The 12,811-nt window shown below is 33.2% G+C and overlaps 1 protein-coding gene across 1 annotated transcript; it reads right to left on the reverse strand.

Moving 5' to 3' along the window:
• Positions 1-4,875: 4,875 nt before the first annotated feature.
• Positions 4,876-12,538, reverse strand: LOC108906106 (putative nuclease HARBI1). Its single transcript, XM_018709267.1, has 3 exons — positions 12,452-12,538; positions 5,166-5,949; positions 4,876-5,103 (listed from the first exon to the last, which is right to left on the reverse strand). The coding sequence occupies exons 2-3, from the start codon at positions 5,846-5,848 to the stop codon at positions 5,049-5,051; spliced, it is 738 nt and encodes a 245-aa protein (XP_018564783.1). The 5' UTR covers positions 5,849-5,949; positions 12,452-12,538; the 3' UTR covers positions 4,876-5,048.
• Positions 12,539-12,811: the final 273 nt, after the last annotated feature.

Below are 12,811 nucleotides of genomic sequence, written 5' to 3' on the forward strand. Positions count from 1 at the left end.
AACTGGCATAACCTAATTGTAAATCATGGAGAAAATATTTGTGATGAGTGAATTATTTAGTGACTCTGGAAGCGAATCGGAATCAGATGATGAAGATTACCTGCGTAAAAAAAGAAAAATTAATGTTTTATTGGAGACCTGTTTCCAAAAAAATAAAAGAAAGTGCATTACAAATTTTATAGAAGTTGTTCGAAACTGTGAGGAAGACGAATTTATCACCCATTTCAGAGTAAAATCAAATATTGCCAAATTTTTAATGAATGAATTTTCAAAATATGTACAAAAGAATTATCAAAATCTTATCAACAACATTTCATTATTAATTTATTTGTTTTAGTGGGAGCAGGAGGTAGGCCGCCTATAAGTTCTGAGAAGAAAATACTGACATATCTCTGGTTTGTTGGTCATCAAACATCAAGCTTCAGAGATGTTTCCAATAGATTCGATATATCGCTTTCGACCTTATACTCCATAATTAAGGAAGTAACAGATTTTTTATGTGATATGGCCCCTGATGTTATCAAATGGCCAAATGCTGAAGATCAAGAAAAAACTGCTGGTTATTTTGTAAATGTGAAAAGTTTCCCTGGTGTAATTGGGTGTATTGATGGAAGTCACAAATAAATTGACAAGCCACAGAATAATCCAGATTCATATTATAACAGAAAGAAATATTTTTCCGTTCATATACAAGGTGTGTGCAATGAAAAGAGGAAATTTATAGATATATTTATCGGTTATCCAGGAGCAGTCCATGATGCAAGAGTATTTCGGAATAGTCACGTAGGTGAAAAAATAAGTAATGTAGGAGTTAATAAATGGTTGTTAGGTGATTCTGCATATCCTTGTCTCAGATATCTTTTAACACCATATAAGAATAATGGATATCTGACAGCAATTCAAAGAAATTTTAACTTCAAACACTCGTCAAGTAGGATCTGTGTAGAACATACATTTGGTCTACTAAAACAGCGTTTTCGAGTTTTGTACCATGTTAAACTGAAAAATATTCCACATATTGTTAATCTTATTAAAGCCTGCTGTGTTCTACACAATTTAAGCGATGAACACAATATGCAGTATTTAGAAGAGCCCTTAAAAGATGACTCAGAGGTTGATGCAAATATAGCAGACGATGAACGGTCCTATGGAAATGGGGCAGAAATCCGAGACAATATTGCTGCAGATATTTATCATCAATAATAATTTTTATGGTTGATTATTTGATTATCCTTGACATGATGTTTTAATATGGTTATTAGTTGTTACTACAGATTGTATCTTTGTTCTGAAATAGAACTTTAACTACAATTTAAACATTTATTTTACGTAATGAAATAATAAGTACATTGTAAATTATTTAAAACATAAACATTTGAAAACAATAAACATAACACAAAATAAGTTAAAAATATCGCAAATATAGGAAACAAGTAAAATAAAATACTGCAAATATATGGCTGTTTGTTAGAAACAATAACTTATTAATTTCTTCTAATATATAAGGACAACATAAAATATATGATTTATTGTATTGTCTTTTTAAAAATTCTTCCAAAAAGTTATTTCTTTTCTCTAATATCTTATTACGTGCTAGCATAATTTGTATTTTTTTCTCATGTCGTTTTTGTGCTGCATTTTCAGCTTCCTTTAATTCATTGGTTAATTCACTCAAAACTTGGCCAATACGTTTCTCAGATTTAGGTATAGATTTACTGCTTAATGCTTTACGTTTATTTGTCTCCACTTTTTCCACTTCATCTTCACTGACATCTTGACGACTAGATCCATTACTTACCTGGTTGGTTACTTTTTTAATTATATCCGCTTGATGTGTAAATGTAGACACACTCGCTACTGCTTCGGGGAAGACTGCAGAATTTTTCATAACAAAATTATGAAGAGGTATAAATAATTAAATATGTATTATTAACTTACTTTGGACAGTTAGTACGTCCTCGTCCTGTTAAATTATTGTTTTCAGTTTTCCTTTTATATGCCCTCTCGAGGGTTTTAAAATGGTTTTCCACTTGAAGAGGTGTAAAATTATTATGCCTGTTCTAGTCCTGTTATTATAAGTTCTGTGATTTTTGCCCATAATTTTTTTTTAGGCATATTTTATCTTTGAATTGTTTATACAAAGGAATTAATAATTTTGAATTGTCCTCGTTCCATTCTGATTTTATTGGTAGGTTTGACTGGCTGAACATTCCTCTGAAAGCTGATTCGTAATTGTGTTTCTAAAAATCAGTCTTATAACTTCCCCATCACACTCTATGTAAATATTCTGGTTTTCCTCCGAAGTTAATACAGTGTCAATTTCTGACTGGGGCACGAAAATCTCTTTTTCAGGATCATCTATACAGAATAAAATAATACATTAATAGGTATAACTTATTAGTACATATCTAACGTTAAATTAACGTAGGTATCATCAATAATTACCACCAAAAACAAATTTATATCGCTGCAATTCCAGACAAGGTTGTCCGTTATTATACTGTAAATATGTCTCTTTGCATATTTCGGAATTATCCATTTCTGCGACAAAACAGAAAGCCTATTTTTTTTGAGGTTATGATGTTTAAAAATATCTACCAAGATGTGACATTTGTGATAAAAGTTTCATTTTCGCGCCACAAATATACTACACTACATTTTTACACCACCTTGTTAGCCTAGTGTAGTAGTGTCTGCACTATTACACTACACTGGACTTTTCGAACACCTGGATTATACCTGCACTTGGCTACACTGCAATAAACGAACAACGTATTACTACACTAGTGCAGCAGTGGAAGGTTTACGAACAAAGCTACTGTTCCCAAATATAAATCTTTTTTGTTTTTAAAAGAATTAGCGCCAAAATTAATGTACATTATTAAGGGTTTAAATGCAAGAATTGGTTTTAAAAATTTACTTACTGGTAACAGATTATTTTCCAAAACAAAAAAGAGCCATACCATAAATTAGAAAAATTAGCGCACGTATTCTGTATCGTCATACAGAGGAAATTTCTTTCTATAAACTCTTTCTACAAAGTTACCTTATTCTGTAAGGTACTTCGGCAGCAGTCGAGTTGCACGAACGCTTCGTTCGGTAGAGAGGAATAGAAAGACCATTTTAGGTCTTTCCAGGATGTTTCTATTATCCCTGTGTCTTTTTAACACACAATCATTAATTTTTATCTTTGTCGACATGTTTACTTCAAAAGTGCGGTCCCAGAATAATGAACATATCATTATTCTGTGGTGCGGTTATGATGTAGTCATGTAGTGTGATGTCGATAAATAAATACTTATTGTGATCTGTGATAAATACAATGGGTAAGTTATAATTAATAGCAAGGCATAATTACTTAAATTTTCAAGTAACATTTCGCAGATAAACGTGATTTTAAAACACACCCTCAACAATGGACCACCATTGTAGATTTTGGAGAGAACCATCCCACAATTTTCAGGCCCCAATTTAAACAAGGGGATGGTGATGCAAGGCAGAATGCAAAATTGTGGGAGGAATTAGCCAATATGTTAAATTCCATGGGATTTGGGTTTAGAAGCATTGACAAATGGAAAATGGTATGGAGTTTTATATCATTCATAAACTTATTAGGTGTAAAAATACTTATTAGTTTCAAGAATTTATTAATTTTAAATATTGTCGTAGGCAATGGGGCGATGGAAGTCAAAGACAAAGTCGAAAGCAGCTCAGTTGAGGATCGAGGCGCAAAAAACTGGCCCTTCAAACGCCTTCCCTTTGACAGAAACAGAAGAACGGCTAATGAAGTTAGAGGGTTGGAAATCTATAACTGGAGAGGCAAATGCAGAGTTAGGAATGGTAATTATAACATTTTTAAAAAATGGTTCATATCAATTAGTGCAAGTAGTGCTATGTTTAAATAAAATTGCGAGTAGAATTGCAGTATAGATATTTACAATATTAACATAATGTCATTTATAGGGACCTATTCGACCAATTGTGGCCCATCTGCCTTTGCCACAACCACAACCCTTGACAGGCCAAGACAATCCCTTACCACCACCAGAACCACAGCCTTCCAGCACCACAGAAACAGAAGGACCTGCCTATTCATCCAAGTCTCCTCCACCATTGACGTCATCCAATGGACCAACCAGGAAACGTAGTCGCCTGTCTACTGACAAGTCTAGGAAGTATATTTCCTTGTCAAAAATGCATCAAGAGGCAATGGAAGAAAGAAGAAAACTGAAGGAAATTGTCAGAAGACAGGCCGAAGCCCAAGAGGCAACGGCCCAGATATTAAAAGATTTTTTTGCTTACTACAAAAAGAAAGATAACAATATCTAAACATAAATATTTGTTAATTGTTGTCTTTTGTAATTTTTTTTGGCGGAATAAGAACTAGTTTATTTTAACTACATACAGTGTGTCCATGGAGTGGGTGCACGTAGGCTGTAAATGAATTTAATTTAATGTATTTAATTTTTTAAGGCATGTGCAGACATTACAAGCACGATACCCAATCAAGGGAATCATCCCTGCTTGGTATTAAACTGAGAACTTGTGCAAAGAATTTTAAAACATTTCAAGAGTAAAGTAACAATTTGTGAAAATTAATCGTAAAAACCCCCTGTAAATTAATCAATTGGATTAATTTTTTTCTAGCCCCACGTGCACTCAATCTGTGGACATACTGTATGTTGTTTATTTAGACCTTTGCTCGATTTTTTTCCATAAAATTTCATTAAAACTCTGTCTAACAAGGGATTTTTGAGATTTTTAAGTGTTGTTTATTGACAATTTTGTTATTTTTTTATTGTTTAAGTTTGTTTTATTTAAAATATATAATTAAATATTTTGGAAATATATTTGTATTACATATATTAGCTCTTCTCGCCTGCCCTTGTACAAGGACATTTCTTGCAATACCAACTCTATCCTCATCAGGAATATTTTCTTCGTTATCACGTTCCTCCTCTTCACCACCTTCGATGGCCAGATTAGCCCTAACACACATATTGTGTAGAACACTAACTGCATTGATGATTTGGCCGGCTTTGAAGGGGTCATAATGTAAGGCCCTGTCCTTCAGTAGATAGCGAAATCGGTTTTTCAATACTCCTGAAAAAAATCATTTTCGTTATTAGTACAAAAATATACTGTGAACATGTTTTAGACAATACCTATACATCTTTCCACACAATTTCTGGTACTTGTTAAAGCTGCCGTATATACTACCTTCGGGAGTATCTCTGGGCACACCTTGAATAGGAGTCATAAGCCATGGCTCTTGAAGATAGCCACTGTCTCCAAGTAGCCACGAATTGTGATCACCCTGATCATACATTTGTTCTAAATGTGTCCTTACGTTGGAATTTCTCCAAATAAACGCATCGTGAGATGCACCACCATAATTGGACTTAACATTTAATATCATTAGATTCGCGTCGCATATTAATTGTACATTCTTCGAATGATATTGTTTTCTATTGAAATATAAATGTTCATCTTCTCGTGGTGCAACAATGACAATATGAGTGCCATCGATGCAGCCTACCACCCCTGGAAATCCAAACCGGGCCATAAACTCTTCTTTTTTTTCTTGCTTTTCGGCTTCAGTTATGGGAAATTTTATCCACCTATGGGCAATGGACTCTAGAGCCAAACACACCTCATATAGTGCCCGGCTAAATGCAGGTTGTGATAGGGCCACATGCATTTCATTTCCGCTTGCCTTCTGATATGAGCCGTGAGCAAAAAACCTTAGGGCTGCAAAGATCCTGATATGGATTATAACTCTTGTTGCTCTGGTTCCTGCATCCATATGGGGGGTAAGTGGGGTATGGGTCGACTTAGCCTGAAGCATTTCTGGAATTCTCGTTCGGGCAATTCGAAAGCATTTTGTTCATCTCGCAAAATTCTTCTCTCCAAACGTAATTGGTTTTGTCGTTCTTCATCTTCTGCTTCCTGTAGCAAATGCAGGAATATTGGGTCTATAGTTTATAATGTACACGTACTAAAAAACTAAAACTAGGAACAGATATTATGCTATAGCTTTTATTTTTACACGGAATATAAACCCAAACGTGAAAAATTTCTTACACAACTCAAAAATAAAAAATTCTCGTAAAATATATAAACATATGTTGCCATGCCAACTTAATCGAAAAGTCCTAAAAGTTATCCCAAATTTCCCTAAAAAAAGTCAATGTTTTTACATTGAATAATTCAGATTTCTCTATAGACGAGCGTACCCGACCGACCATAGAAAGATTGGTACAGAATAGGTTCACATAATAGAAAGAAATTTTCTCTCTGTACTTACAGAAAGAAATTTCCTTCCCTACGACGATACAGAATACGCGCGCAGGTGTTGTATATAAAATTGATTGTGCGAACTGCAACCAGACATACATTGGAAAAATGGGTCGTACGTTAAAAAGTAGACTTACATCCTATAAAAGTGATTGTAGTTTAAAAAAAAACTTAGAAAAACTTCCTATTTTTAGGTACTAAAATTCAACATCTGAAAATGTTACTTCAGTGGGTTGAGGAAGAACATAAACCATTTTATGAAGACATCATACACTCTTCTAGTATTAAACACCCAAAAAAAGTAAAAGCAAATTGTAACTTACATTTTTAAATTTATTTTAAAAACCCCGTAAGTCAACAATCTCTAACTCGTTTTTTGCAAAGTTGTTTTTTTCTGTAAATTAATTTTAGGGCAAAAACATCGATGATTCTACTGAAGGTCTCTTGACAGGTGAGGTCGAAAATGCTACTGAAGATCTCTTACCAGGCGGGAATCGTGCTTTTGTTAGTCAAATAAATGTAGAAAATAATAATCCAGAAATACAGAATTCAAATGACATGAAATACGAAAGCGACAATTCTCAAAATGACCGTCAGATTCCTTTGATGAATAATTTTTGGACCGATCCTAAAGATGATCACTTGATTTTTCCCTACAATGTTTTAGTGCATGCCGATATCTCTGAATTTTATTCTCTGTTCGTAGATAATGAGATTCTGGAAATGATGGTAGAACAAACCAATCTCTATGCTACTCAGGAACTGATATCAATCGAAGATATAGCTCGTACTTCTAGATTACATGACTGGACTCGTACAAACAAACACGAAATTAGACAGTTCATTGGGCTTCTAGGATACATGGGACTGGTGAAAATGCCAACAGATAAGGATTATTGGAGTCAATGCCGCCTCTTCAAGAACTCTGTCGCTTCAGAGCTTATGAGCAGAAATAGGTTCCACTTCCTTTTAACATTTTGGCATTTTAGCGACAATCAGAAATGTTCTGAGGATATTCTATCAATCATAAAATTTAACCTCTAATAAATATATTCCTAAAGAAATGGTAGGAAATCTATGTACCTGATAAATTAATATGCATTGACGAAAGTCTCACTTCGTTTCGAGGACGTTTACTTATAAAGCAGTATATGCCAAACAAGACCCACAAATATGGTCTCAAGATGTTCAAATTATGCTGTGATAATGGTTATACGTGGAACATGAAACTTTATGCAGGCAAAGAACAGAATCCAAAGACATCAGCGCAGAGAAAAATTGTAATGGAACTCAAAAAAACTCTTGAACACAGGAAAGACAATAATCACGGACAATTGGTATACAAGTTTAAAATTAGCGAACCAACTTCTAGACAATAACACACATTTAGTGGGAACACTTAGATAAACACATAAATTAGAAAAATCAGGTGTATATAAAATTGATTGTTTTAACTGCTTCTTTTGTTATTTAATATTAATAGGTAGGTATGCGGGGTAAGTACGAATAACTACAAATAACAAACGACTACAAAATTATATATATTTTTTAATTAGAAAATTAGAGGATCGATATGGGGTTAGTTCGAATTTCGTTCTTGTTCCGCATCTATTTATAAAGAGTTATACGGAGTTTTAAGATTATATCTGATCTTTCCCCTTTGGTGGGGTAAGATCAGAAATAAATTTTTTTTAAACATCATTTTTTTTAGGAAAGTAACTTACTTTGATGTCATATCTGTACAGTACATCAGTACATATTTAGTTTTATTATTGAAGATATTATATCTGAAGCGCAGTCAAATTTAGTTAAGTATTATTTTGTTTGTTGTGATGCGATAATGTTCAACTAATCTAAAATGGGTTCGATTTTATCCCTATTCATCTTACTTGATAAGCATGTTCAAGATTATTACCAAAATTTACCAACCGACAAAAGTTTTAAACAACAGGCAGCATATTTAAAAAGTTGCCGCCTAATATAATTACATCGTAGTACTTTTACATGTTTTATCTTACATTTGTCACTTCCGTTAACAACCGTTAAGTCTATGAATCATATTTTCTTTTTCAGAAAATGTTAATAATTAAGCTCAGATAGACAATATGTTGGCTTTAGTATATCGTGGCAATACAACAAAAATCCACTAAGTCCATAAATTAAACAATTTAGACTAATACTACCACTAAGTCCCTGCTTTTGTTCTCTAGTATGTTAATAAACCACTAAATCCCTATCGGCTACGCCTGCGCTGATACACGTATGTCTGTTTTACCTAAGTCCGTTTCAACGTTAAGTTATACAGAAGAAATATACTACATGCACTTAGTTGATTTTAACTGTCGGCTTAGCTGTCAGCTGCGACTTAGTGCATACGAGTGAGGTTATGTTAGTAATCTGTTATTATCGTGCTATTAGCTGTTTTGTTTGGAACAATACACTAAAAGTTTTCGTATATTGATTTAGGATGACTTCAAGAGAAAAAAAATTGTTATGTTGGCATGTGTACAACTGAAAAAAGGGATTGCTAATTTACAAAACAATTCTTTGAAAGTAAATGAACTCAATTCATTTTTGGACACCGATAGATGCAATGAGAAAATGAAAGGTAAGTTAATGAATATAATATCTGTGGTTTGTAATTTAAATATCTAAGAAACCGTGTAAACTAGTGCAAATTATATAAACGGATTTGCCTCTCAGTAGTAGTATTAGAATAGAACAGAATACTTTCAATTTCCAGATATTCAAGACAATGAGACTTTCTGCAATGTGAAAAATGTATCTGAAGATTTAACAGAAATACCGTTAGCCGTACGAGATAATCAATCAGAAAATGATTTAGTAAGTTCGGACAAAGATGATTCAGTACGAGATCCTCCTTATTCACCAGAGGGTAAGTATTAATATTTTTTTGTATACTGTCAATAGGCCCAACATGTTTACGTGTTTACCCTTTTAGATGACGAACATGAATCAAAATTTAAAAAACTTTAAGTATATGGAAAAAGTTTCCCAAATACATGGAAAAAAAATGTAGCCATGAAGAGAAGAAGTGAAGGGTTACCTTACATGATAAAAAATAAGCGACAACCAGCTAAAATTCCTAAGTTGGTTAATTGTAAAAAGTGTCGTTTTAAGTGTAAAGAGCACTTTACTGAAGAAGATAGGCATTTGTTGGGGCATGGCCGACTTTAAACGGCAAAAAGATTTTATATTAGCAAATATTACCTGTAGCTCTCCTGAACAAAGGAGACAGCGAAAAGGTAATCCTTTACGTAAAGACAGCAAGCAATATTACTTTGAAAAAAATAGAAATAAGCACAGAGTATGCCAAAACTTTTTTCTTAAGACGCTGTGTATCAGTAATGTTGTAGTTTATAACGCTTTTAAATATAAGGGAAGTAATAACACTTATATAGCTGAGGACAAAAGAGGCAAAAATGAGCCAATAAATAAAACAAAACCAGAAATGTTGAAGGCTGTAAGAGAACACATAGAGAGTTTTCCAACCATGGAATCTCATTACTCAAGAAAATCAACCAAAAGATTGTACTTAGATAGCAAACTAAGCATTTCAAAAATGTTTTCTCTGTACAAAGAGAAGTGTATAGAGGAAAATAAGGAACCTGTGTCATTTATCATGTAAAAGAGAATTTTTGGTGGCTTTTAAAATGTATCGTTCTTCAAACCAAAGAACTTATGTCAAACTTGTGAAAATTACAAGAATGCCACAGAAAAAGAAAAGTTAGAAGAGGCTTATCAAAATCATCAAAGGAGAAAGCATGAGTGTTATGCTGCAAAGAGTTCTGACAAGGAAAGGGCATTAAAAGAAAATAATTTTGTAAGCGTTACATTTGATTTGCAGTCCGTTCTTCAAATACCCTGTTCAGATGGTAGTCCGATGTATTACAGTCGGAAAGTATGCATCTATAATCTAACAATTTATGATATTGCACCTCCAAATGACGCATATTGTTTTTATTGGACCGATCTACATGGAAGGAGGGGAAGCCCAGAAATTGGAAGTTGCCTCTTCCACTATCTGATTAATCTACCTACACATGTAACTGAAATTTCATTGTGGTCTGATACTTGTGCGGGCCAAAATCGGAACAAACATGTTGCAGCCCTTCTTTTATACACAGTGCAAATAAGTCATCTACAGGTAATAGAACATAAGTTTTTGGAAAGTGGCCACTCGTATATGTAGGTAGATTCGATGCACAGCGCCATAGAAAAGGCTAAGAAATTCGTTCCAGTTTACACCATCCAAGACTGGCTTAATATTTTTCTGATGGCAAGAAGTCAAAGAAACAAAAGTAGTCAGTGAACCTTACAATGTAAAACAAATGAAATTTACAGACTTCTACGATTTATAGCAATTATCATCCATCCTAATCGGAAACAAAAGCAAAGACACAGATGGACAAGCTGTAAATTGGCTGTTAATTAAAAGCCTTAAGTACATGAAAGAAACACCTGGAATAATTTACTTTAAATATGATCATTCGGCAGAGTACAAAAAAATAAATTTATATGGCAAGGGAAGACCGCCAGCTATACCAAAGCAACTTAAAAAACTATACACGAAACTGTCACCAATCAGTATTAAAAAGAAACATGACCTCCTGAATTTATGCAAAATTTCAAACTGCAAACCCCCAGCTATACCAGAAGAATTTCATGGGTGGTATAAGTCACTTCCTACGTCTAGTACTGTGAAGGATTTGACCATAGAGCCCTCAACTGAAGACAGTGGTACAGAGGAATCTGATGATGAAATGACACAAACCTTCCCCCCATTTCGTAAATACCAAGATAACGATTCTGATGATTCAGATGACATACCATTATCCCACTATATAGTTACGAAGTCATAAATTATGACAGAATAAATACACTGTCCATTTTTGAGTTGCAATATATTTTATTTTAAGCAAATATAAATTTTGTTTTTCATACAATGTTGTTTTTATTCTTTTGTAACATTACTTCGAAATTTTAAAATACGTTTTCCCAAAATTCCCGCTTTGGGACTTAGTGGATTTTCGCTGTACTCCCACAATATGTTCGTTAAATAAAAAACCAGTCTATTCAAAAATTTAATTAATTTTTTTTTCCGAAAAACTGTTATACAAAATGAGGAGTTTCGCTGGAATAACCCATAACCACCGTTGATCTAAGTATGCGTTACCCCCTGTTATTACAATTGGTTAATAATTATTCACATTAATGATTCTGCGGCTAAATTGCTGTCAAGTTGTTTATTATGCATTAAGAAGCTTTTTATCTAGTAATCCATGCGATAACAAATCAATAAGAACAAATATTTAATAACATTTAATAGACATCCTTGTATCAAAATACAATGAAACAAACAGAAAACCAAACGAGAAATTAACATAAAACACAGTAAAATAAAATAAAATTAACACATGAATTAACTTTAAATTCTGGATTTTTCAACCAAATCTCCATTTAATTGAATTAATATTTTTGTAAATACTGCCTCGTCACTAAACAAAATTTAATAAATGTCGACCCCACAGATATGGTTGGTTTATAAAAAAGTATTAGTCCTAACTTAGCCTTAACCTTAATCTTGGTCCTAAAAATTTAAATGTACAAAATGTAATGTATAAAACTAGGGCAAGGTTAAGATTTTTATAAACCGGTACATTACATTCTGTACATTTAACTTTTTAGAACTAAGATTAAGGTTAAGTTACGGCTAAGTTAGGGCTAACACTTTTTTATAAACCAACCATTATTCATAATAGTGACAATCTTTGTTTTATTTAAGCTTGCTCTAATAATACAGCTCCATAGTTATGAACAATATTCCTAATAGCAGGCTTTGCAATTACTTACGTCGCAGATGACAAGTTATCCAAACAAAAGACGAAAATGTCAAATTTATTAGCTCAGTAGTGAAATTTAAGTAAAAAGTATGGCTGGTAATTTAACGTTATAACATAAGATTGAAATAGTAAAACTTTGTGATGACAGAAAAGTTCGAAAGAGAAGTATCTCGAATTTTTAATGACAGACATCCAGAACTCCATCCGAAAATATTAGCAAGAACAACAGACAAAACTTTTCTTAACGGTTGTAATATAGTGCCGTTTAAGTATGGTAAAAAAAAGGTTACCTTTTTACCAAGGGTTTTTTTCTCACAACAGAAAAAAGCTCTACGTCTCCAATCTAAAATTCTTCCACTGCTAGGCACCAATAATATCCTTGGGAGGGTACGGGTATAGAATTGTTGAAATTAGTTTTCCAGTCTAAACGGGATGTTGGAACTCCCAAACTAGTTAATCCTCCATATAACAAGAAAATATTACATCTAAACTAACACACAGGACTGGAGAACCTTTTCACACAACGACAGTAAAGTAGGTATTCCTTACGGATATTAAAAACAAACAAAGCGGTTTCCACCTTTTCACTACATTGCACTCAATGGCGTTCTTACGCCATTCTATATTTTTATTCTTTTTACAGAACTGAA

The sequence above is a fragment of the Anoplophora glabripennis genome, unplaced genomic scaffold (assembly GCF_000390285.2).
Source record: "Anoplophora glabripennis isolate ALB-LARVAE unplaced genomic scaffold, Agla_2.0 scaffold272, whole genome shotgun sequence".
In the NCBI taxonomy this organism is placed as follows: domain Eukaryota; kingdom Metazoa; phylum Arthropoda; class Insecta; order Coleoptera; family Cerambycidae; genus Anoplophora; species Anoplophora glabripennis.

Bases quoted from the DNA above. Each gene is read 5' to 3' on its own strand.
- LOC108906106 (XM_018709267.1), bottom strand. From the start codon at position 5,848: ATGCTTCAGGCTAAGTCGACCCATACCCCACTTACCCCCCATATGGAT. The intron at 5,104-5,165 runs GTATTGTCTAAA...GATTTTTTTCAG, and splicing joins TTGTGTGGAAAGATGTATAG to GAGTATTGAAAAACCGATTT.